Here is a 25,904-nt window from a genome sequence, read left to right as displayed (position 1 = left end):
GCCAGGAGGACCCTCACCCACCGGCTGCTTCTCCCTCCACTTCCAGCCCTGCTGACTTCAGCCTCGTAGTCAGCTCCAGGCTGAGGCTGTCATCTGTGGAAGAATAACTGTACCTGTGCTCCAGAACTACCTTTTATAAGCGTAAATTGTTGGATGTATCTGTTGACTCGCTGCTTTTCTCACAGGCATCTGTTGGCTAGGGTCCAGCAGCAGTGCATTAGGGAGGGCTGAGAAATCCTTGAGGTGGAGGGTATTTCCTGCTCAGCATTCACAGAATTCAATATGTGCCATCCCTAATTGACTTTATTAAGGGTCATCATCCGAGCAGACTAATTTTCCAGGTTCTTTTGTGAAGAGGTGTTAGTAAACAGAATTAGCAGATGTACTGTCTCCCTGCTGTTACTTGCCACTGGGATTCATTCTTGATTGCAGTATAATGGTCTGTATTTTCGGTCTTCCCTGGATCTGTGCCCTCTGTAACAGGATGGTTATTTAATGCTTATACACTTCTTCCAGCTGGCAGGCACTCTCCCTTTTTTTGGCATAATTTCTTTATATTTTGTTCATATATTTCCCGTACTAAGGCGGTTCAAGGTGAAAAATACAAAAGCAATGGAAAAGAAAGAATGAGAAGGTGCCTACTTACAACTATGAAGTGATTTTGTTCTAATTGGTAAAACTGGTCTTTGACAAATTACTAATATGATTTCTGATAACAGAGAAGAGAGAAATCTATCCGCCAACGTATTTTCTCAATGTTGTACATCATTATAAGTTAGAAAATTGGGATCTGCAAATGTGTTTAACGTTTGTCACATCTAAATAGTAGCATTGTGGGCATAGTTCATCATCTCTGCTATGTTCATGCCAGCAAAAGTTTGTATATGAATGAATCATTTATGCCTGCGTTAAATGAAAATGTAGACGGTTAGCAGAAGACGCTGTTTTGTTAGCTGCTGCTTCACTTGCGAAGATGCCAGGAAGAAGAGCTGAATACAGTGTTGGCAGAAAAGCCAGGCAAATTAGCCCAGCCAAAAGAGCCCATCAGAAAGAAAAAAGTGGGAATTAAACTTGGCAGCCTATTGGCTTATGTGGTCGGGGGAAAAAATGAAAAACATGTATTTTGCCAGAAAAAAGTGGAAAGTCAATTCAAAGAAAACCCAGAATTATTCTCAAAAAAAAAAAAAAAAATCAAGGAAATCTGTGCTGATGTAAAGACAGCACAAATTGAATCTAAGCAAGCCATAGGCTACCCTAGGCTAGCTTTAAAAAGTAAAGTTTCCTCATTAGAGCACAATTAAAAGAAAACGTAACTGAACTAGCCTTCATATCCTAGCACTTGAAAATACTTTTATCTTTTTCTCCAGATTTCCATAATAGAATTTTCTCTTGAATAATTGTACTCTTACACTACAGGCTTTTTTAATTAAAGAAAAATATCTCATACTATGAAACAAAATGAAGTTTCATTAACTTGCAAATATAAATGCCTAGCCTACCGATGCAGTTACTCAGGAAAAGTATCAAGCTTTGAGGAGAGGAATAGAAGATGTATATATATTCCTTATTATACTATCTCTGCTCGTATTTAAGTTTGATCTCAAGTCATCAACAGTTGCCAAGGATTCTGTAAGCTTCCCATCCCCTCTCTCAAATGCAGCATTAATGTGCTGCCCTGGAGTGTGCGAAATAGAAATATTTGGTATAAGTCTGTAAGCTGTCCTTGTAACCATAGGTGAAGAAGCCTTAGCAGAAAGCTGTGGGGAGTTACGGCATTGCTGCTGCTCAGTGGTGCAGTGTGGTGGTATGCTTTGCACACCCCAAAGAAATGGGGCAGCGAGGAGGTGACCGTACGTGTTGTCTAGATTAAAGCCATTTTTGTCTGTGAGAACAGCAGTCATACTACACACAGATAACAGCAGACATATCCAAATTCAGTTTGGATGTTGTTTTTGGGTACAGAAGTAAGTTCAGTTTCGATCTAAACATGTTAATTGGTGAAAACACATTCCCTGGAGATGAAGCTGAAAAAAAACCAAACCTATTTCCAGGCTTTCCAGGGTTTTATCTCAAGTACCAGAAATACTTTCAAATTTTATTTTCTCAAGTCAACTAAGAGCACTTGCAGGCAGCTCCCTCCACCCTTTGTCAAGATGGCTGGTGGACTTCCCCCTGCCTGGAGGGAAGGAGAGCTGTCTGGCCTGTCTTCTCCATCCATCGGGTCTCTGACCTGGAGACTCAGAAGAAGAAATCGTAGAAGTCCTGCTCATGAGAGAGTGTGACATGCTAGAGAATGAACAAAAATGCTTCTTTTCCTTTAATTTTATTTAGATTAAACATTGGAGAACTAGGGATTTTTTCAAGTTTCTGAAGTTTATTTTTCTTTAAAGAAAGATTTTTCAAAGCAGAGTCCTTTTATGTTCCTCACTTTTTTTAATATATTTTTTTCTTGTATACATGGTTGGTTGGCTTCAAGCCAACGTATTGGTGTGACTTGCTGCCCAGACCAGTAATGCCAGAGAGGGAGCTCACTCTCAGAGAGGGAACAAAATATCTTTGGAGCCTTTTGGCTTGTCGTAACCTAGGTAGACAGAAAGGCTGATACGGAGAAGAGCTGAAGTGTGGGCCCTTGAACATTGCCCCTCTCTGTAGCTGCCTCTTGTTTCCCCAGAACAACTGTGTATGTGGTAACTTTTCATAAGAGTCCTTTCAGAAGTAGCCCAGTGAATAATCAGGAAAACATAGCAGGGTCCAATCCTCCCAGTTGTCCTCATTGTTTCCCGGGGACTCCCCAGGCGCTTTCTGCGAGACGCCGAGTTGGCCTTGGTAGTCCCTGGCTACTGACAGCGTGCTGCCACCGCCTCTCGGTCCCTGGGACTTCGGTTCGCCTGCGTGAAAGCCAGTCATCCGCAAGAGAGAGACGTTGTAGCTTGTAGGTAAATACCCCCATGTCTCAAAGCAAGTGGTAGACTGATGATTTGCTGACAGAGGTGTTGGTTGTAGGAAGCATCTGAAGAACTGGAAAAGAGGGGAAGGGAAAAGAGTTTGTTTCCAGATAATGAGAAGACATTGCTTTGTTTTACAAGACAGCTTCTGTTTTGAGCTAACCTTTAAATAAGATGGCTGGAGGACAGCAGCTGGAATCAAATGAGCTGGCTCTACGGGGTGCTTTTGCTCGTCCAACACACTGCTGCTAGGAGTCCTTGAGGCTTTCTAAAGGATATTCTTCTGATCTCCTGCACAGGCTGTTACGCTGTCTCCTTCTCTGGTGGAGCACTGGGCCTTACAGAAGTATGGGTGATGAGAAGGATCTTTTCTTCTCTTCATTCTCTAGTTGCTTTTGCTGCTGCTTTTTATCAAATACATGATTTAGCTGAAGGCAAAGAGCAGTTTGTTGAAGAAATGATAATGAGGATTTTCTGGGAATTTAAGAGATCAAGGATTTATTTTTTTTAAAAAAAGCATATTTCAATTCCTGACAAATAGGTGGAGGGAAGGAACTTGAATACCTGCAAAAGTGTGAAATGTCTGTATGGCCTTTCAGGAGCTGTACAAAAGCATTCAGAAGTGTATCTCTTCAAAAACAGACATGCCAAGCGAGAAAGAGTTGAAAGGAATATTATCTGCGACTGAAAACTACTTTTAAAATGCAGACCTCAGCTCAGCTTTCGAATGTAGTGTTTGCTGAAGGTAAAGCAGCATACCTCTTGACCTTTAAGCAGGAAAGCCATGGTGAAGCCAGCTAGAAGAGGTCATCTTTGGGGAGTGCAGCCTGAGCTGTTCAGGTGCCCCAGGCACTTCCCTGTTTCGTGCTCCAGTCCCCAAAATCCTGTCACTGGCCTCTATCTGCTGTAGCATCTGTCTTCACAGGGCAGACCTAAATCTGTTGCATGGACCCACCAGAGGACTGGCCTTACTGGATGTCTCTGGTAGATGTAGTCTTCTCTTTTGCAGCAGCTGAGATCCTTGTTGCTCCTCTTCAGGATGAAATGCAAGGCCCACCTCTGCTGTCTCGTCAGTAACTACCCGAGATCTGCTAGGTAGCTAAAAAGACAGGAGAAGTCCCTGGCATCTGTGGATTTCACAGTGCCACAGATGAAGGTGCTGGGAGCTCTTGCAGTAGTGGCAGTATTTGGGTGTAGGGGACAGGCAGTGCCGCTGTGAAACAGCCACGCGCTTGGTGACTGGTTCCCAGTCGTTGCAATGACCACGGTGGCAAAATGACTAAAATAAATGAACAGGGGGACTGAAGTCATTACATGTGGCCTGCATCCCTCCAAGGGGGACGTGCCCTGCACAGCTGGAGTGCAGCAGTGCTGCGGTGGCATCGCTGCATTTCCATCAGCAAGCCCCATGTTGTTCACTCCTCTGGTAGACCAGCAGGCAATGGAGTGAAAGAAAAGGGTTTCTGTTGCTTTTTGAGCTGGCGGAGCCTGCACAGGCGTGAAGGTGCCATCGCAGCTGGTGTAGGGGGGCGTTTGAGGACAGAAACCAGCATTTTGGTTAGCTAGATCAGCTCTGCCATCTCGTGGAGCTTCTCCCCGAAGTACCCACTGCTCTCTCTGCAGCCTGCCACTGCTGTCCCAGAAGACTTGTCCGGCTTGCTGTCATCTCCAGAGGACCATCATCCCACCCAGTTTGGCACAATCCACCCCACCTGGCAGCCCCCCTTGGAGGGGCTCCGTACCACAATAGCCCGGGCTGGGAAACACTTGGCTTCGGCTGTGTTGGCAGTGCTGGTTTGGGAAGTGATGCCCAGCACCTGCCCACCACACAGCAATCTGCTGCCAGTGCCGTCAGCATAGACGCAGGAACACGTGCCAAAACCCTCCAGAACTTGAAAGAAACAGGTCATCTTGCTGCTGTGCGGCTCTAGTGATCCAAATACTTGATTGAAATTGAATAGAAACATTACATATCACCTGATGAAGTAAAAACCTCTCTAATTAGGGTTAAAAATGTGTTGCATTATAGTTTATTTTCCATAAAATATGTAAATAGTTTGTGTTCCTAAATAAGATTTAGTAAGTCATGTTACATTTATGTTTGAAAACCTTCATGCCAACTATACATTGACTTTTCAATGTCTTTCTGCAGCCTTACAAAGTAGGAAGTTGTGCTTTTCCATCTCTCATTTCAGATTTACACTCGTGAGCCCTTTTCTGAGCTGTCATGTTTACATTTTCTTCCCCATCACTCTATGGCCACCCAGAGCTCCCTAGCTGGGCTCAGAGAAAGCGGCGGATTTTTTTTTCAGTGGTGTTGTATTTAGTTCATATGATGCAACGTTGTCCTCAGGATGTAACGGTCGGTTTGACCTCTTTACAAACACCGAGCAACTATGTGAGAAAACATTTTACAATCCACGAGAGGATTCTTGGGGGCTCTCAGCAGAGCAGAAGAATTTTCCTTGGCTGGCAATGGTGAGGACTAGACTGCGCTGCTGACTGTGGCGGTGTATGAAGAACAGCATTGTAAGCGGGAGAGGTCACCATAGACTGGGCTCACTCACTGGTTTTCCACATCGTTTTATTTCATTTCCTTTTATGGAAACTTGAAAGGTATTTATTTAGGTTGCTGCTTCCTCTGTAGCCTCATGACACACCTCAACTTCACATCTGCAACCTTCAGACTTAAGTAAGGAGCATGCACCGTGGCTGGGCTGTAAGCAGGGTCTCCTGGTTCCACAGAAGTTGCAGTATCCCACGAGGGCAGGGCATGGAAAGACAACATGTCCTATTTTTCATTTTGATTGTGAGAGAAAGGCCGGTTTTATGGCTTCCCATAGATTAATGGATGATTAATGGAAAAATATTTGCAAGGCATGTATGTATTTGAGTTATGATTCCTCATTTTAAATTGTTAGGGATACTAAGAATTGCTGTACATCCATGGCAGAATCTGGTGTTTCTGTAATTTTTGGTTGAGACACTGAGGATCAAGAAATAGGGAATGCTTTGAAGGCCAAGAATTATTTCTTTATTAGGTGTTCCTTCTACTGGACAAAAAAAAGTTATTCTTTCCCCCAGTACTTTTAGGGTTTTATATTGGGAGGGAAAAAAAAAGTCAAACTCTCAAATCTAAGGTCACATCTTTTTGCATATGGTACAATATTTGCCATGAGTTAATGACATTAACTTAAGTAAATTGTTTATTGTTCTACAAAAAATACTTTAAAGTTTGCTCTTTTTGTGATAGCATTAAAATTCCTGAAAGAATTTTCTATCCTTGAAATATTTTTAATCATGTGCCGACTTCCTCTTATGACACGTACGAACTTGCTATGGCAAATAGAACAGTTCATTTGTTACTAACTTTTAAAAAATATGTTAATAACACACCCTTGATACATTTCTGATAGATCAGTAGTCTGGCTCGTCGACAGATTAATAGATTAGGGCACGTTGTGATTTTTATATGAAAGACAACTTTACAGAAGAAGGAAGTAGATATTACCAATTTACAATTTCAGCCAAAATTGTAACAATAGAAAAATACAGTGCTATTAAAAAGAAAGATCATTTCTGTTGTTACTTGCAGCCCCAGGGCTGGTTCCCGGGCGTCCCTCTGCCCTGCTGGAGACAGAAGCCCAGCAGGGCGTGAGCAGTGTGGATTGTAGCCAGGAGCTGCGGAATAAAATAAAATTCCTCTTTCTTTATTGTGGAGGGGTATGATCAAAGTAGCTCTGTTTCTTTCTTTCTGTATCTTTCTCAGCTGTGTTTGAATGATTTTTTTTACAAGGCTCCTCCAGTGATATAAATGAGCAAGGCTGTCATCTGTTGCCTTGCAATTTTTTGTCTTACATAAAAACCTTTCTGCCCTGAAAGATCTGTGTCCTGCTGGGAAAACATGTTCTTACTGGGAAATATGGCATTAATGTTGCTTGGGCTAACAGAATAACACTGCCTAGAATAATGAAATTTCACCTTAGCTTTTCATGCTCAGAAAAAAACAGAAATTCGGGTAAATCCTGCTAGGAACCGAAGAGCAGCTTCCTTCAGCTGTGTTTAAGTTTTGTAATGACTAGCCCACCTCAGGCCTTTCTTTTGCCCCACCTCTTGGTTAAAAACCGTGATTTCATATCTCATGGAGCTGCATAATTATCGTGAAGTAAAATCTTCTTTGAGGGGATGTATGGTGGCTGGTGATTTATTTCACAACTTATGAATACATTAAAATAGGAAAGGCGAGCAGGTGCTGCAAATGCATCAGGACCCTCCAGCTGTAATACGAATCATAGTGGTGGTGGTAAATGGAGACTGGAAAGGGGCCGTGCTTTTACCGCAGAGTAAACCTGGTGCTTCTTATGTTAGGAACGTGAAATGTGTGCCATTGTGTGGTGAAAAATTGTAGGTTCCTATGAAAGAATACCTGGCCATTATCTTAAACCGTGAGTGCATCAGCGAGGAGGGGGGAAGATTTTTCTCTCTCATCCTTCTGCATTCCTTCCACAAATCGAACTCGAAGGGAATTGCCACTCAATAGTTTAGATTAGTGCTATCCTGGTTGTTTCAGTGATCCTACAGCAGTTTACCCTAAAAAGGAATACTAAAAATCTCTTTTTGACTAAATATAAGCTGTTCACTTGTTAAAGCTGCAGGATTTTCCACGTGAATTTACATTGCTTTTATTGTATGGATTTTTCTCTGGCCATATTAATCAAATATTGCTTTCAGAAGGACAAGAAGGTCCCTGTTACACTTCTGGATTGGGTATTGATACTTATTTATCTCAGGGAATATTTTCTGACTCACTGTATTCATTATTCTTGCAAAGAAACAATAAGTTTCTTTGTTGTGAGTTAATGTCCCTTCACCTTTGTATAGGAGCAAGAAAGGAGGAACAGCTCTTGGTTGGGTGATACTAATGATTTTTAAATCTTACATAAGTTTTTCTGCCTTCTAATTAATCCATTCATCAAGTGGAAGCTGGCTTGGACATAATTTAAAGTATTGTCAGGACAGTATTTCCAAGTTTTTTAAATCCAAGCAATGCATGAATTCATTGCAGGTCTCTGCAGGTTCTTACAAAAGCTGAAAATACATATCCCTGAAAACATCTCTGGTGGTGTCTATAGTAAGAGCACAATAAACCTTTTAAGAACTGCAATTTTTAATTCATGTTAAAAAAAACAACTATTGGGATGATAGGAGGGACACATTGCCTGTCCCACCTTACTGTGCCATCAGTAGATTTCTTAGCAATATTCATAGCATTGAGAATGGGGGGCTGGTTGGCTTCAGCTCAGAGCCTTGAGTTCAGGGCTTGACCATAAATCTTCTGGTACATATTTAAGGCCAATGCTTGAATACACAGGGGGGAGCAGGGGAGATGGGTTGTTTGTATCCCAATTAGCAGGTTTTATGTTATTTTCTTTGATGGTTCTTCACCATGTGATTTACTTCCCAGCCCAGGATCTTCTGATGTGCTTATAAAATCTGATTTACATAAGTGTAAGACAGAGGAGGAAACAGGAATGTGCTTAAAAAGGCTTATGGACCCAAATGTGACACTAATGAAGTCAGGCATGAGGGCTGAAGTTCGGGGAAGAGTTTTTCTGCACAGAGGTCTCAGAAGCAGATGCCGTGGCTGGAGGCCTGTACCCCACACTGCCCCAGGAGAGCAGGGGATGCTCTCCATGTCTCCCACGCTGCCGAGAACTTCTGTCTTGTGGAGGACATGTTGCCCACTGAAGTGTTCTCTATCACATTTTATTTACTTGATGAAGTATGGATTTGATTAGTCATTGGTTTGATATTGATGTGTATCAAGCCTATTGCATTATAAAAGCACTTGTCTTTAAATAAGAATGAAGATTGGTTTTGCAAAGATGACATCCTTTCGTCTTTGCTTATGTTGTCTTGCACTTTCTTTTTTGCCCTGTATGTCTCTTCAGAGTCAGTGGGTCTGCTTGCAGAGTAAGGGTCTATTAGGCTAGATAAGGATAGTGTAATTCAATCCCACTTGCAGGTATGTTTATTATTGGACTAGAGTAAAGCTAGAAATGAAATACAGTTCCTCAGGGTTCAGTAGCTATGCCTAGTCTTTGAAAAATGATAAATAGCTCCTAATTAGATGAACGATAAATCAGGAAAATGATAAATACTTTCTAATAAGCCCTTTTCTCAGTGAGGGTTTACACAATAGGCTCAATTCTGAACATCTGAGGAATGTACAGAATTGTAATTAAAAGTGATGTATGTTTGTATATCAAGAGTAAGCTGTGCAAATTACAGCTTATGTTTGTTCATTTCAGTAATTGAATGAAGCAGAATTTAAAAAAAGTAAAGAAAATAATTGTTGTCTCAATTTGATTTATTCTGGCTACTTCAGGTTTCCCCCAGGGTGTATTTAGAAGAAAGAAGAGTCTGAAAATAATCTCCTGAATATTTCAAATATAACTCAATATGAAAGTTGAACCATGTGTCCCACTTTGAACCCTGCAGTAATCTCAATATAATAATGTGTTATTTGCAGCAAGAAAAAAAAAAGGTGTTTTTTGCATTCTAGGACAAAATCACTTCCCCCCCCCCCCTCCTGAAACTTTCTAATGATATTTAGAAGTAGATAAATTGACCAATAGATGACTTTAAAGTATTTGGTGTAGCCTCAGCACGATTCTTTGACTCTGAGATGGCTGTGTAAAATATGAGATAAAGAAAACACTTGTTAATAGAGAAAGGAAAATGCAGTATTCAACCTCTTTCTTTTTTTTTTTTTTCTTTCCTGTCCCACAGGACATTAATGTATGTATCCTTGAAAACTACCCTGAATGTTCCAATCCCAGGTTATTTTACATCATACCATATTTCTGTGGACAGCATCCAAGATGCAGGTAAATATATACAAGCTATTGCCAACATTTTGTCAGAAACTGGTAATAAAGAGACAACAGTTACTTGAAATACAAGAGAAAAATGTAAGTACAATGTAGCACTTTATGTGGTAACTGCATGCATATATTTTGGAGTAAGGAGGGTAATGCAAATGTAGTACTATTCTTTTTTCTTGATTTAACACTTGAATAATTCATCAAATCTGGATGTATTTATGTGGATTTTTCTTTTCTGGGTTGGCAAGGTGAGAATGGCAGTGACCGTATGTGCTTGTTAATCATTTTACCTGCACTGTAATTTTGTAATACATGTTTTAGCTCTGCTCAGATGCTCATATCAGGTCTATATCTGAGGAATTACAGGTTTCTATGTGTAAGAAATAGTAATCATGCTTAAAACTATGTAAAGTGCAGCCTTCTACTGCTGTAATTGAGCTAGTTAATTTTTAATGTGTCTATTTATGCCATTCTCATATTGCTGTATTATTGATACTACATCGTAAACTTTTATGCAATAATATGTGAATAATTTTAAATACCTTCTTGTTTTCAAATACTTTTGTATTGTTGGTCACAGCATGTTCTTTATTAGGTTTGTTCAACTTCAAGGTACTCTATTTATTTATTTTTACCACTTCTCCATAGGAGAACAACTGCATACGTTCTCAAAAATTTCTTTCAAAAGCCATACTTTTTTGTAGCAGTAATAACAAGTGAAAATGTGTTCATTCTTATGTCTCAGTTTCTAAGTATCTTTGTGTGTAGTATCCTGCTTTAGTTTTTTGGCATAAGCGAAGGTATAATTAAGAAACAAAACAGATTCATGACTTCATTTTCATTACACTCTTTTTTTCTTAATGTATTTTGGCCTCATTTGCAAATGCTTATGTTTGCACACTTAACTTGTATGTATGAGTAATCCCATTAACAACAGTGACACGTCTGAATACTTTCACAACCTATCTCTGGGGGGTTTCTGAGCAGTACTGTTTTGTAGCTAGTTATAGATGTGTCTCCTGTTGTGCCATTGCACTTCCTTCAGCTACTTCCTAGTCTCACAAGGAGCTGCAAGAAGGAGGCTTGTAGTATTTGTTAGGACACTCTGCTCTTCCAGAAAATGGACCAATGAAAAGAAGGTGGTAGGGAATGAAAAACCTGCTCCAGGTCTGCTCTAGTGGGAGTGTGAAGCCATAAGCTTTTCCGCATGTCATCAGAAGAGCTTCTGAGAAATGGTGGAAGTTCAGTATCGCATAGAATTTGCAATAGCCTAGTGGAAGTCAGGGAAGAGGTGTGATCTCCAACCCCTTTCAGGTAGCCTGTGTGACTCAGATGTTCATCATACCAGCTGGACCCTGGGAAAAAGCAAATTTCTTTTGGTTTGGGACACTGGCATTATATCCCTTATCAATATGAATGCTGACTGCTGCTCCCAGGACATAAGTTACTATGAGTTCATCTAAGGGACTTAGGATTCATATGCTTGTCAAACCTAATCGTGCTTCCATGAAGAAGCATAAAGATGTACTGGTGTCCTGCAAGCTTCTCCCACTGGGGGAAAAGATAGAATAACCCTAAACTGATCTTCAAAACCAGTATCCGTCAGAGCAAACAAATGCGAATCCTATAGCAGAGCCCCATGGCAGGCAGGGGTAATGGCAGGGCAAGGGAAGGTCATGGAGACTTTGGCAGAAGTTAAAATGAAGGACAAGGTGGGAAACAGGCTGGTAGCCTCCTGTGTGATATTCACTGGGTAACAGCAGGCAGTGGTTGCTTGCAGCAGTTCTCCTGATGTGGTTCAGGGATGCTGCCACCCCTTAGCACCCTTCGTCACCCAGGGAGGTCGTTCCTCCCATGAGATGGGTCATGCTTCAGAGTCAAAATACAGGGGTTCACAAGTTTGAGCTTATAAACAACTTGGTGAAAGATGTCTTCAGAACGAAGTGCTTCCATGCAGTGATTAACCTCCTTTTAATGTGATCGTATTTTTACATGCCAAACCGATCCTAGATGTTGTGCAGAAAAGCTCAGTAAGCCACTCAGGTTTGGTGGGGGTTTTTTTATGTTCTGTTAGAAGTACAGCACTGAATATTTTTTGATTCAGTTGTGTTCTTGGCTTGAATTTCTGAAGTAAATGCATATTTAAACTCTTCTTTTTTTTTTCCTCTCCTCCCTCTCTCTTTCTCCATTAATTTCATACAGGGAGCCTGGTGAATGGGCCCTTGAAAGAGCAAAGCTGAACGTTAATGAAAATTTTCTGCTTGTGGGCATTCTGGAGGAGTTGGAGGATGTGCTGCTTTTATTAGAAAGATTCTTACCTCATTATTTCAAGGATGTACTTAGCATCTACAAAAACCCAGGTAACTTTTTCCGTTAAAAAGCTATTCTTACAGAAACTTTGGCAAAATCTGCATGGCTGCTGAAAGGTATGTGTTTGTGTCTTGTTTAGTCAATGAAGAGATTTATCTTCCTTTTAGGGAGCAGATTTGATTGATGGGGAAGGGTGCATATTCTGCTTTTATTCTTAATGTTACTGTGTGGTTTTCATTCCTGGGCAAGCACTTGGTGCTCCAGTGATCTTGCCACAGGCCAGAAAGCTTCCCATTTACCACTGGAGTGGCTTTTTCTTCTTTTAATTCTGTCATACTCAGCTCTCAAATAATACTGTCAAAATATTCTCAAAATGGTGCCAGCAATATCTACCTAAGTAAGCCTTCAAGAAGTGATTTGGGGAGCTGGATGCTTTGGAGATTCTCCAGTACCAGGATATTTATTTTCCCTCAACCTTGACTAAGAGTTGAAATGAAATGAACCTCCAGTTAAACTGAGTTTAGGTAAAGTACAAATAAGAACATGTATTTACAGCACTTTAAGTACAAAGTATGCTGAGGAAAAAGACTTAGGAGACTTGAGTAGAGAAATGAAAAAAGAGAGCACTTAATCTACCCCTTAATGTGCACCCCACAGTCAATGTGAAAGGGTTCTCTCTTCTCTGTGTCAGTTCATCCCTCCCAATGCGTATTTATTGCTAACCTCTGTAGAAGACAGTCTTGTGTCCTATGCCTAAGCCAAGAAATACGATACTTCTGTGGGGCTGTGCATGTCATTCCGGCAGAACTGATTTCCTGCTTACATTTGGCTGGGCCGTCAACATCGTATGAACCAGGGAGGGGTAAAACTTCCTTCTTGCTTGGTGACTCGGTTGTATTCATGTCAGTGTGAAATGCCTACAGCCACTGAAATGTGTTTTGTACCAAGTTGTGTATTAAAAACACATGGATCAAAGACTGAGTTTTGTTTGTAATGCGTGCAGCTGATGGCTGGCTTTTGACTGAGAGCAGCTATCACAGTAATCAGTCACTTTGGAGAAATTCTGGGTTTTTGTCCATAACCAGGAATTATGGCTGACTGTGCACCAATCCCTGCTTCCAGGATGCATCTTTGAACGTTTTCTATTTAGCAATGATACAGATATTACAGGGAAAATGTAGCATTCCTCCTCTGAACATGATTTCAGTGGGTCATTATCTGCTTGCCATAAGGCAGTTAAGGCAGCTATTTAGAAGGTGTGAGCATTACTTTGTTGTGGTACTATATCCAGCCATAGAGCTATTTGGCTCAATAACAGACATAAGGAGAGCGTGGTATGGTATTGACATGAGAGCAGTGCCCAGTTTTGGATCAGTTATTTCTCTTTTCTTTGTAAATTAAAAAATAAAAAGACCTACATTTGTAGTATGTGGAAGTCTTCCTAAAGGTTTGCACAATTCAGTCTCCAAGGTTTTCCCATGGGGATGTTAGACGAAAGGGAAGTGGGGGATCAACAGAAGGGTGCTCTCTTTGCAATGAGCAGAGTTTTCTTTGGGAATCTATAGGACTTCCTCAGCTGTTCTGTGCACCGTAGATTTTCACTTCTCTTACAATGGGGGAAGCTAACAAACAACATGGAGGGTCTCGATTTTCATCAGGGTGCCCTAGAAATTGTCAGGTGTGAAATAAGCAATCTCCCAGAATCATTAAGTGCTGGATAGTCTTTCTCTTCTCTGTGTATATTCCAGTGTCTTGGGGAGATTTGATCCCCTGTTTCAGGACAGTGATTTCCTCTGGGATTTCATGCGTAAGACGCTCTTGTATCATGTCTGAAGATTCATCTCTTTCCTTCAGTATTCCCCATGCGGATTAAACTTTTGTTTTATTTTTCCCATTCACTTATTGACAAGGAAGAATAGAAAGGAAACAGTTTCCTTGTGCAAAAAAGAAAACTCGCTCCTCCTCTTTTCATACATGCATATGTTTTGGGGAGGGGGGGTTCCAATCATAATTATTTTCAGGTTCTTTCTGAGTTTGTGCTAATGCTTACAAAAAACTTAACAGAATCAGCCAGAAAGAAAAGATCCAAGTGCTGTGTAAGAAATCCTACATCGTTCTCCTCAGGGCTGCATTGTTCTCCTCTGGGCACCTTAGACCTGATCTGCAACACCCTCTGCTGTTGCATCATGAAGTGCTGGGAAGAAGAGATGTTATTCTGCCCAGCCACGTGGTGATCCCACAAAGCAGCAGATACTTTGGGCCAAAACTGACCTTTTGTTGCAATTAACACTTGCAGATTAAATCTATACAATTCACAGTTTTGTCTGCTGACCTGCTGCTCTACCTGAGATACTCTTATGGCAGTCTTTCCTCTTTTCGTATAAAGAAAGTAAAGCTTTTCCAGAACTTATCTTTTATCAGTTGAATATACTGAGATGAGAAAAACACAGTGAAGGACTGTGTACAGAAAGGTGATTCACTTCCAGGTCAGTGAATCTCTGCACCAGGGCCCACTGCAATAAGTGGTTCTGGGTTAGACACAACTCAAAAACTGGATTTGTAGAGCTGCTTTGAAGCAGAAAGTAACTGAAGGAAGGCAATTTCCATCCAGTGTTGCTTTAGTGGATTACATAGATTAGAAAGCAGAATAGGAAACTGGTGATTGCTGTCCTGCTGATAACATAATCTAAACCAAATTAGAAGCACCTACCTCTTGCTGTAGGAAGCAGACTGCTGGATGTTATCAAGCCCATAAAATCACATGTGCATTTAAGGTACGTCTGCGGGAGTTCTGGGTTAAACCCCTTCTTCCCAAAGTTGGGACCCTCCTCCCTCATTACAGGTGCTTTGGGCAGGCACCAGATCACTACAGCTCCCATCCAGGCAAACTTCTTATTATTGGGAGCCTTCAGTATAGGTTGATGCTAATAGAAATCAGGAAATCTGGAAACTTTTTCTCATCTCTCTTTCTTTTAACCATGCAAGCTGTATTCAAGCTTCTTTGTTTCTTCTGTGTCTGTAGTAAAATTTCTCATCTGAGACAACATGTAACAACATTTATTAAGGAACTCTTGCTCAGTGTCCTCCTCCTAGCTAAAAGACAAAGCCTGTAGCCTTTTTACCTTCAAAAATACTTTGCTGCTCTTGTTCTGAAGCAGAAGATCAGTAAAACTGTGGCTCTATTGATCAGATAGATAATGGGACGTTTACATCAGGGAGCACAGAAATGTGAGTGCGGGTGTCTGTCTATATATGTAATGATACAAATAACTGCTTAATGCAATACAACTTGAGTGCTTTTGTCGGTGGTGCTAGTGATTTGTTTTACATAAGCTGGCAGAAGAAAACTGTGAAGAAAGGTAAAATATAAAAAAATGAAGAGAGTGAAATGCAGTTGACTTGTTCAGACATTATCATTAACAGTTGGTTATTGAGATTTTTAATATATTTTGCTTGCCAGCGGCTGTGTATTTGTTCTGTGCTGGCTTTTTCTTTTCTTTTTGACAGTGTCACATTTTGAAATGCACACCAATTTTTCTCAAATTTTGTGAGTTTAAAAAAGTTGGCAATTCTGCGTGACAGGAAGTTTTAGTGTCAGAGGACACTAGGATGATAATTTTCTTCATTGGCTTAATAAAAATGTTGCCTTCAGCTAATCCATATGACAAATATTTTGACTTGTGTGTTTTATAACAATGTGCAACAAAATGTGAAAGCTCTTTGTGGTGCTAAAGTTTTAATTGGAACCAGTCTGGTTTTATCTTGTAGAATACTTTAGAGCTACAGGCTTCCTGTTTTTCTCCTTTTCCACTCTCTCCTTGAGATTAAGTATTTTCTTAATGTTGATACCAAGTCAAGAATTGCGAAAGGACTCTCTTTTTTGATGCTTGTCTTGTCCAAAGTGACAAACTCTTCCTGCCTTGACAGCCAGAACTGCCTTTGACAAGAGATGGGGGGAGGGGCGGGGGGGGCATACAGATTGTTGAATAGATAGATGGATCAATAGATGAATAGAATAAATTTAAAAAAACCCCTGCATTTACTAGATTTCTTTGCTAACACAGTAAAACATGCTCAAAAATTTGTCTTTGGTCCCCAGCATTGGAGCAGATAGGGTCCAATTGCAGAGCCTCGGATTGTATTTACTTCAAATTTTGGAAGTATTCCTTAACTCTTTGAAAGGCCTGAAATAGTTAGAGCATAACTTTACATGTAAAATCTCTCCTCACTCTCAGGAGCACAACTGAAGGAAAAATAATTGGTCAGTCCTGTTCATTTTTGCTGGCTGTAGCTCACTTCCGTAGCCTGGCTGGTAGCCCGAAAGCGGAGAATACTTAAACAGTTTCTTTTGAAATGGGTATGTGTGGGTTTTGTATCTTTAGTGTTTTTAAGAGGCAGAAAATATACACAGCAAAACATAAAATTTTCTTCTGCCTTGTCAACTTCTGTGGCATGAGGTAAAAGTTAACAGCATCTCATGTAAAAGAACAGGCAATAAAATGTTTTTTATCACCTCAGAATTAGCCCATATCCTCTCACCTTTCTGCACGAGTTCATAACTTTTCTTTGGCACCAGAAGCCCTATAAAAACACTTCTTCCCAATACCAGCAAAAAAAATCTTTGTTTCTTGAAAGTTACATTTTGCATGAAGAATGTGTAGATCTTACTCTAAAGCAAGAAGACTGACAAGCTTTTCAAACAGTGAATTTTATTGAGTGAATGAAATTACTCATGCTGTCAGCTGGCAGAAAAAATATTGTTCAGGTAAACTGTAAAATGTGCTTTTTTTGAAAATGCAATACAAATGTGATTCTCCTTAAGAATCACATTTACAGGGCATGTTTTTAACTGTAGTAGTAGTATTATCCAGGGTAATATAAACTTGCTGATTTTTTAAATCCATTCTATTCATGAATACTGGTGACACGGGCTTGACACTTTCTATTTACGAGCTTCCCCTTGTCTTTAAACCCAGTAAGGAGGGAGATGCTGCCATTTGTCATTATTGCAAGGCTGAGGTCTTGTGAGGCAGATGGTGAAGCCTTCTTTGATGGAGTTAGGCAAAGGGTGGGATCAGCCCCGGAAGGCTTTGCACCGCGCTGAAGATTGCTCCTGTGCTGGGGCAGCACTGAAGGTGGGGCATGCCTTCAGATGATTCCTGTGCTGGAAGTAGAAAAGAGCATTTTCCCACTCCTTGTCAAACTGAAACTCTTTGCAAGTGGAGAAGGCTGAGAGAGGCTTTTCTTTCTTTCCTTATCCCCGCTTCCAGGCCATCGCTTTTTTAGCAGTGCTCCCCGTAGTCTGACTGATACCTTTAGTACTAAATTCTTGTGGCAGCCTTTCTCCCACCCTGTTCTTGGGCTGCTCTGGCAAGACGTGGATGCTATGCATTTGGAAATGTTTAGGAACTGAGAGTCATCGCTGGAAGAGTTGCTGTGATATGAAGAAAGCAAAGGGAGGGAGGGAAGGTCCCACTGTTTTTTTTTTCCTTCTGAGAAACTGGAATGGATGTCTTTGCAGGCACAACCTCCAAGAGCAAAAACTCTGGGTAAGAAATGTTGAAAGAAGTCTGATGGAAGGAGGCAGTGCTTTTTGTGCAGTGTCCTTAAATAGTGATCATCTTACATTCTGCCTTTGTTCAGCACAAAATGAAAGGAAGGAAAAAATTAGGACAAGTGATCTGCAGCTTCTAATAGTCTGCCTGCTTCTCATGAGCCGTACTTTCTGGAGAGGGTTGTGACAGATACGTGGAAAGGGGATATATTGGCTCATCTCTTGTGCACAAATGCACAAACTTTCTCTCTCCTACAAGCATCTGCACTCTTGATGTGAGAATAAAAGCAGCTTGGATTAGATTCAATTTAAATTCTGAGGGTGGGTTGTTTTTTTTTCATCACTTCTTTGCATCTGCTACTTTCTTAAAGCACAATTTGGGAAAACTTTGAACACATTCAAATGTTCAAAAACTCTGGAGACTCCAAACATGCTGTGTTTTCTTTTGCCTCACACTCTAAAACAGCTTTGTGCTTTCCCTAAATAATGCTCTCAAGAGGAATCACTGTGTATGAAAGTTTTCTACAGAAGAGGAAAATTCTACATTTTGTGCGGAAGTAAAACATGAGGTTGGACTTGGGAAGTAACTAACTGCGAAACACTTCCATGGCGCGTTCCCATCCATTATGTGAAGCAAAGTAACTGTATGTGCGACTTAAAAAGTTTTGTCCAGAAGGTGGTGTCATCTCCCTGCTTTTTCAGGACTTTCAGGGGACTTGAACACTGTGCCAGTGGTAACAGCACATGTGAATTCACATTCTGCCTGGGTGGCGTTTTCTTCTTTATCACCCAGCATCCTGTTCTGAAAATAGAAAATAAAAATAGGAAACGTGAACAAACCGTTCCTTTCTTCTCCCTCTGAAATCTGAACGTTCAAAATTCCTTAGAAGAACGCTGTAAAACAATGGGTATGCTAAAATAGGCAGTTTAAGCTCTAGGAAGAGTGTTTAATTGTATTTCTGTTTCTTGTATTGTAAAACAAATTCCCAGTTCTCTGTGTGCAAGAAAGGCAGGAAGGAGGAAGAGTCACAGTGCATATCCCCGAGGATATTTGTTCCCAATTAGGTCGATAGCATCTAGGACATGCTGTACATCTGATCTGCTCCTTGGTTTGTTTTCTAAAGCTGAAGGTAGTATCAGAAGCTGTAGATACGTTATTTAGCTCTTCAGCAATGAAAATACAAGATTTGGAGAGCAGGGGCAAAACCGGACTGCCTGATCTGGGATGCTTGAAGTTAGTGGATGCACCAATCAGTGATAAGCACAATCAGTGGAAATATCCTTACTTTTTCCAATTCCATAAAAGGAAAATATGTTGTTTTCTGTCTTTCAGAGGTTTCAAATCCCATTGTGAATAAACTAAGCAGTTTTAAGAATAGGAGCTCTTGGAAGGATTTGAGCACTTCTAGGCTTTCTCATGAGACTGTTTTTCAAAAGATCCACTAGGTCTTTGGAAGATTTGTCTCAGAAGCTAAACTTCTCTGTGGCAAGTTCTGCAGCAAAGATTGGCAGCTCATAACAGCTGCAGTTCTTGTTCTGCTGAGGAAGGTGAAGCCACTCCAGACTATATGTGTGTTGCATGAGAGACAACTGTGGCACCATAAGATTTATCCAAGATAGTGTCAGTCTCATTGCTAAAATACGAGCAACAGTAAAGGTGTGGCAGGAGAGTTTGGCATGGCTTTCCAAGCCCACATGGAGCTTGTATGCATCCAGGTTCAGGTCTGCTGTATTTACTGTTCCCTGCTAGTGTGTACTTGTTAGATCGGAGTTAGCTCGTATGTGCATGGTTATGCAGCAGAGCATTTGCCTATAAATACATCTTGTGGCCCAAAATGAATGGCACATTTTGAGACAAAAAGTGAGGTAGCTGACAGCCTGACATGGCAATGACACTCACTCCAGGTAAATCTGCTCCCTGAGCTTACGCTGCAGGTTTACAGTGCGTTTTACAGGTCCATCTGCCAAACATGTTATTATGGTTCTGCTGTCTCCTAGAGTCAAGGTGAGTGGTAAGTAAAGCAGCACCAACAATAATTACTTAGATCAGGTGAGAAATTGATGTATTTCGTACTGGCAGGTTACGATGGTGGGCAGGGTTGATGAACTGGAGGAATGAGGAGGGCCAGCGTTGATCCACAGTGCCCCTGCCCTGCGCTTCTGGCATTCGAAGAGGCTGGCCGCCTTCCAGGTCTCACCACTGAATATGGCAAAGAAGGATATGGTTTCTCTGCTTGCCAGTTACAATGCAGATTTTTAAATCCTTATTTTAGGCTTGGATTTTCATGAGACTTGAATTTGTAAAAGGCTCTGCTCAGAATGAGTTGTAGTGGAAGGTGAAGTCAATGTTTCCTTAAATCATCCTTTGAAAAACCTAGATCAAACGTTTCTCTTTTAGTGATCTAGAAAAACCTAGATCACTAAAGTTTCTGGACATGTGAGCTCATAGACTGGCTCTGACAACCTACGATGTATTGTAGAGATAGGCTAAGTATTTTTTCATATATTTACTGAATCTTTCCTTTCTTTGTGCTGTAATACACGTTGTACATACAGAGCTTGTGCTCTGCAGTCTGCTACCTTTTTCCTGTTCCTCTCCCCCACCTTTTTCGTATTGCTCTTTCCCATCAGCTGACAAGGTCTTTACCTGAAGCCAAACACACTTTATTTTTTTGCATGCTCTTGTCTGAGCCTCTCCGTCATGAGCAGAGTTTCCCCTCTCTAAACTTTCTGTATAATGCATTTATACCTGTAGGATTATGAAGGCTGAGACCACCTACGGCATTATCTTCATCTTTTAGTGCAATGCCAAAAGACTTCAGCCTCCAGATTTTGCATTTCATCCCACATCTTCATGACGCTTGCATTGTTTCAATTTCCTTTCATCAGATCCATTGATGGGCTGTCTGGTTTTGGACTAAACCCACACAGATGTAATTCCATACTTTGTTGCAGTAAAAACAAAACTTATTTGTGGTCTAAATCCCAAGGGGCCAGTCAGCCAAACCCTTGCATCCCACGTATCAAGAATTCATGTGTATTTTTGTGTGTGTGTGTCAGGAGATCATTTTGAAGGGTTGGTGCTGGTATCTTTCAAGCAACTGTCATGTTTATCTAATGAGCGTATCAGTCACTAAAGATGTTATGGTTTATAACAGTGCTCCTACTATTCATCTGAGTTGATTCCCTGATGCATCTTTTGAATGTTTCCTGTTCCTAGTATCACAAAATGAAAAACCCATGGACAAGCAGCTCTGTTAAAGCTCTGGCACAGAGGGAAAGCTGCATTCAGATACAGCATTAGCTATATCTCATAAATAATCCAGGGTCACTGATGACAGAACACCACAAACTTTTTAATGACAGACAATTAAAGCTTGAAACACCAGTTCATTCCTTCTTGACTAACGGAGCAGATAAAATCATAATGCTATTTTAATCAGTAACATTCCAGCTAAACCTCTGTTACTGCTTCTGCTTTAAAAATAGCATTTGAATAAAAGTTATAGCAGTAACAGATTATGCAAATTGGTTCTTTGACAACTTTGACCTCTATTCAGGCAACAGAAGGCATAGAGGAGGAGGAGGCAGACGGCCATTAAATCCCAGTTAACAGGCCTACTTCTGTTCCCAGCTGCAGCCCCAGTACATTTGCACGGGTCTTCATTTCACCTACATGGAAACAAGCAAGTTGAACAAGGTGGCTGAGGCTGGAATCTGAAAAATTTTTGTTAATAATAGGACCAAAACAACTGAGAATTTAGCTCAATTATCATTGTGTCCCACAGTACGTTTTCAGGGTCAGTGTTTGGGGAGAAACATCTTTTAACTGAAAACTGAGCATATTTGGCATTGAAGACACAGGAACAGTATGGAGCAGATCACAGAGCTGACTATTCACTTTGCTTTTAGGAGCATAATTGTGTTTTCAGTCTTCAAAGAAGGCTATTTGTATGTAAGTCCTGCCCATTGTATCAGTGATAGAATAGGCTACAGGTTAAAGTGATTATTCTTATCCTTGACGCATCTTGCAAGAGCAATGAGAGCCCCATGAGACTTTGAGGGCTCAGAAATGTTTTGAAAAATATCAAAGGTAAAGTAACTACAGAAAAGAAATTCAGTTATAAAAAAGCTTTTACCTGTAATTTTTGTACAGTAGAGACAAGCAGCCATTCCTGAAGAATTACTTGGGTTTCCACATAAACACTGCAATTTAAAATCAAGTTTTTACAGTGATACGAATGAACTGCTATAGTAATTGCTAAAATGCTGTAATAATTAAAATGAGGAAGACATGAAAGAGCATAAATTCTGACAAGTTAGGTGCAAAATTATAGCAAGGCACTTTCTGGCACGCAGCTTGCTAAAGGCATTAAAGCTAATACCAAAAGGGTTTGTTTCAACCACATCAGGACTAGGTGGCCCACCGGCACACCAGAGAGTTGGGGAGAGGGAGACAGTGGGTAACTGAGAGAGGCGGCAGGGAGGCACTCCTGGAAAGAGACATCCCCAGAGTATATCTGTAAATAAACCAGTTACTCCCAGAGGACACAGTGTGTTGCACTCCAAGTCATCTTAAGACCACTTTTATTACTATTAGAAAAGAAGGGAAAGAATTAGTAGAATAAACTTCAGCAAAGCGCAAGGGTTGGCTCTTGATTACAAAGTTACAAGAATCAAAATGAAGGAAATCTATTAGCAGTGTAGCTCCCGGCTGCTACACGGGAGTCCTTTTGGTATGTTTCCCAGCCATCACTCCTGAGGGGATAATCTGCTCACTTGAGCATAGCTTCACACCATGCCTGTGCTCCTTCCTCCAAGCCCCTTTGCTTTACCAGCCCTGGAGGCAGTTTGGGATGCTGGAGAGCTGACCCCTTGCTCGTCCAAGAGTGAGTCTTTCTTGGAGTTTATGCTCCCTACTTCCTTTCCCAGTTGGAATTTCCAAGCCTTTTTGGTCTGACCCTCTTGAAAACTTGCTGTCCAAGAAGCTATGGCAAGAGAAGAGGTTTTTACTAAATATGGCTAGGAAGATTCCTTTTTTCTTCTTTTTCTCTGTTCTTGGAGTGGAATCACAAATTTACAAATGTAGTAAGAAAGAGCGTCCTCCCCTCCGCTGCTTTCTGGGCTCATCTTCCCTGTCTGCTCCCTTTCTTCCAAATTGCATTCCCATTGTGTTCTTTAATTAGTATCTTCTTTCCAGTTGGGCTTCTTTTTCTGTCTCCAGCATTTGCACAATTGTTACTGCACTTTATAAATCTCATCTTTTGAGTTGTACTTGTACTGTTTGGACTCAATTTGGATAACTTTTCAGTTACTTGCAGATGCCATCTATAATACAGATAACAGATTTGGTGTTAGGGTGTGGCGTTTTTTTCTCCTCAGCTACCTTTCCTCCTTGGCAGTGTCAGGAGTGCTGCTGTCAGAGTTAGTCTTCACCAAGGATCTCTTTGAAACTGAAATTGCCATCTCTGCACTGTGTCCTGTCGTTCAATCAGCAACTGTTTTGGAATAATGGAAGGTAGTTAACATGACTCCAAGCTTTTAAAGGGCTGCAATGGTCACCTGGACAGCAATGGATGAAAGAATCCAATGTATGTACTGGTAGGAACTATAATAAAGAACGGATTAGTAGACGGTTGGGAAAAGTCAGTATGGCGTTTGTAGAGCCTCAAAAATCAACTAGTTCCTTGAAGGAGTCAGCAAGCGCAGGGATATGAGATGGTACAGGTGTGATTTTCAGCAGGATCTCTGTCCAAAAGCTCTTAAAGAAAATAAGTTGTCAGGATATGAGAGAGAATGTTCTCCTGCAGGATAAAATTGGTTAAAGAGGTAGGCATTAATTGTTCGGTAGTCTCCACTTACTTTAAACAAGCAGGGGAGTCCCGCAGGGACTGTGCTCCAGCCCGGGGTAAATGTTCTCTTAAAAAGATGAGACTGAGGTGAGAGAGGTTACTGCCAACATGAAATTACCAGGAAGCAACAAGAACAACACTGAAGTGTTTTAGTAATCGTAACAAAGCAACACATTAAAGTTCAGCTTATGTGCAGTTGAGGAGGTCTGTCCTCGGCACTCAGGACTGCAGTCCACTGATGCTCTGGGTCCTGGTCTGTCTCCAGGTTGGTAGGAAAGTGCACAGTTTGTCAGATGGATGGGGTTTTTTTCTGCTTAGGGAAGCAGTCCCCTACAGATCGCCCTAGCCACTGGGCAGCAGCATTTCTATGGCAAAGAAATTTTTCTGCGAAGCTAGATCAAGCCATGGCTCAGTTTTTCCAGATGGCGGAAACTGATGACACAGGACAGAAAGGCTAAATCCTGGCTAAATCTCAAGAGCAGCTCAAGGAAAGACGTTCACATTTGAGGTGCTGCCCTAGCTGCAAAGCAGGGAGTTCATACATCTGTAGGTCTGATCTACGTTTAATTGTAGGTGATTCAGGAGCATCAGTACATACCTGCTCTTGCTCCTATTTATCCATTCTCTTTCAAGTCTGTGTTCTGGGTAGGCAAAAGGTGGCAAGGATGACAGTGAAGCCAAACAAAGGTAATTTTCTGTAGAAACACCAGGCCTCATGTGCCAGCTAGACTTACCGGAGGAAGAAAGAAACTGTTGAGTTGGTCTCTGGTTTTCTAGCAGTGAGCAGCAGCTGTTTTGGTAGCAGTAGCAGCAGCTCATATAACAAATGTTTCATGATGAATGCAAACAAAAGCCAGCCCTGAAATTCCAGCTCCACTATGTACACATAAAATATAAAACCAGTTCAAAATAACATAACTACTCAACTTAAGGGATTTTTTCCCCCCCTCTAAATAAATTCCATATGAGCATTAGTGTTTGGTCTGCTTGGTTCTCCAGGGCTCACCCAGAAAACATTTTTATCATACAGGCTGAGGGCAAAAAGTGAGCATAAAAACAGACCAGGAAAAAAATATTTTTAAAAGAAGTGCACGTGCAAAGAGGTGTGTGGTTTGGGGGAAGGTTTTTGAATGCCAAACATGCTTACTGGATTGAAATTACTGCTGATGTTTGTGAGTTGGCTGAATTCACTTGCCTCCAAAATAGGTCTTGGAGGAATTCTTCATGCACCTCTGTGCAATTTGGTTTCTGAAGATGACTTGTGGTTTTAAAGGCTTCTACATGTTAGAAGAGTGTTATGCCCTCTAGCATGAATGTCTTTCCAGATAGCTAGTGGGAGGATTTCTGGGGAATGCAAATTGCTGATGAGTGCATACTCAGGGGAAATGAGGGTATTGAAGAGAAAGAAAAAAATAATAATTGGAGACTCAGGAGAAATAGAAGAGCTATCCAGGGGGGCAGTGCCTTAAATTGTCATCTTCCTCCAATTGCTCAAGTTAAAAAAACAAGTAAACCCCAGCATTTACCCATCCGTCCCCGCTTTGCTGCTTGCTGAAAGTCTGGAGCAGCATCTGTTGTCTGCCCACGCAAGCGCTCCTGCTCTGTTCTCAGGCCCTGAAATATTCTCTCTTTACAGTCAATTTGCTTTCCCCATGGCTTGCTTTGACTCCTCTGGTCTGGCTTCCCTGTGACTAAGGGATTAATCAGCTCTGTGCATCCACCATAGGAAGAAACTTTATTTCTGGTGTTCTGACAGATCAGTAATAAAAGGATATACCCTATTCCTGTGCCTTTTGCAGTATAATTCCATCTAATACTTTTTGTGTAGTGAAAATCTTAAATGAGGTAATTGTAGTGGTCTGTCTTCTTCCATAGTGTTTCTTTCAATTGAGTTTTGGAGGGTCTATGAAGTTGTGTTACTGTGTGATACACGCGTACCTGTAAGTCGTTATGAGTATTACATCTTTGGTATTACAGAGCGTGCAAATGCAGGGCTTAGAACAAAATCTGTATGCTTGTCTCGGTCTTTGCTCCTCCTATAGCTTGACTCATTTCCAATCAATCAGCTACATTATTTGATTTCTTGCTTTTTGTGGAGTGGAAGGGGGAAAAGGAGATGGATAAAGAGCACCGTTGGACCTAGGAAAAAAAAGAGGAGAGAGCAGGTGGGTTGTTTCGGTGTCTGCTTGTTTCTATCCAGAAAGAAGTGCAACACAAGTTACTGGGAGAGCCCAGTGGCTGGTTGTGTTGGGCCTGTGTTGAGGGAAGGCATGGAGCAAGCTGACGTTGCTGCAGCGGAGTATTTGGTGCATGCCTGCCTTGCAGGGAGCACATGTGTGCACAGTCTGGCCACAGC

The 25,904-nt window shown here is 41.1% G+C and overlaps 1 protein-coding gene across 3 annotated transcripts in view; it reads left to right on the top strand.

Annotated features, from left to right (window-relative positions):
• UST (uronyl 2-sulfotransferase) overlaps positions 1–25,904 on the top strand; it is a 176,207-nt gene that overhangs the window by 122,517 nt on the left and 27,786 nt on the right. For all 3 annotated transcript variants that reach the window (XM_072856146.1, XM_072856145.1, XM_072856147.1), the window contains exons 6-7: positions 9,738–9,835; positions 12,035–12,192. In XM_072856146.1, coding sequence (XP_072712247.1) covers positions 9,738–9,835; positions 12,035–12,192 — 256 coding nt within the window. The remainder of the gene's footprint in view (positions 1–9,737; positions 9,836–12,034; positions 12,193–25,904) is intronic.

Source organism: Ciconia boyciana, chromosome 3 (assembly GCF_034638445.1).
Source record: "Ciconia boyciana chromosome 3, ASM3463844v1, whole genome shotgun sequence".
In the NCBI taxonomy this organism is placed as follows: domain Eukaryota; kingdom Metazoa; phylum Chordata; class Aves; order Ciconiiformes; family Ciconiidae; genus Ciconia; species Ciconia boyciana.
The sequence above is the reverse complement of the archived record's forward strand: the minus strand, read 5'-3'. Positions and strand labels throughout refer to the sequence as shown.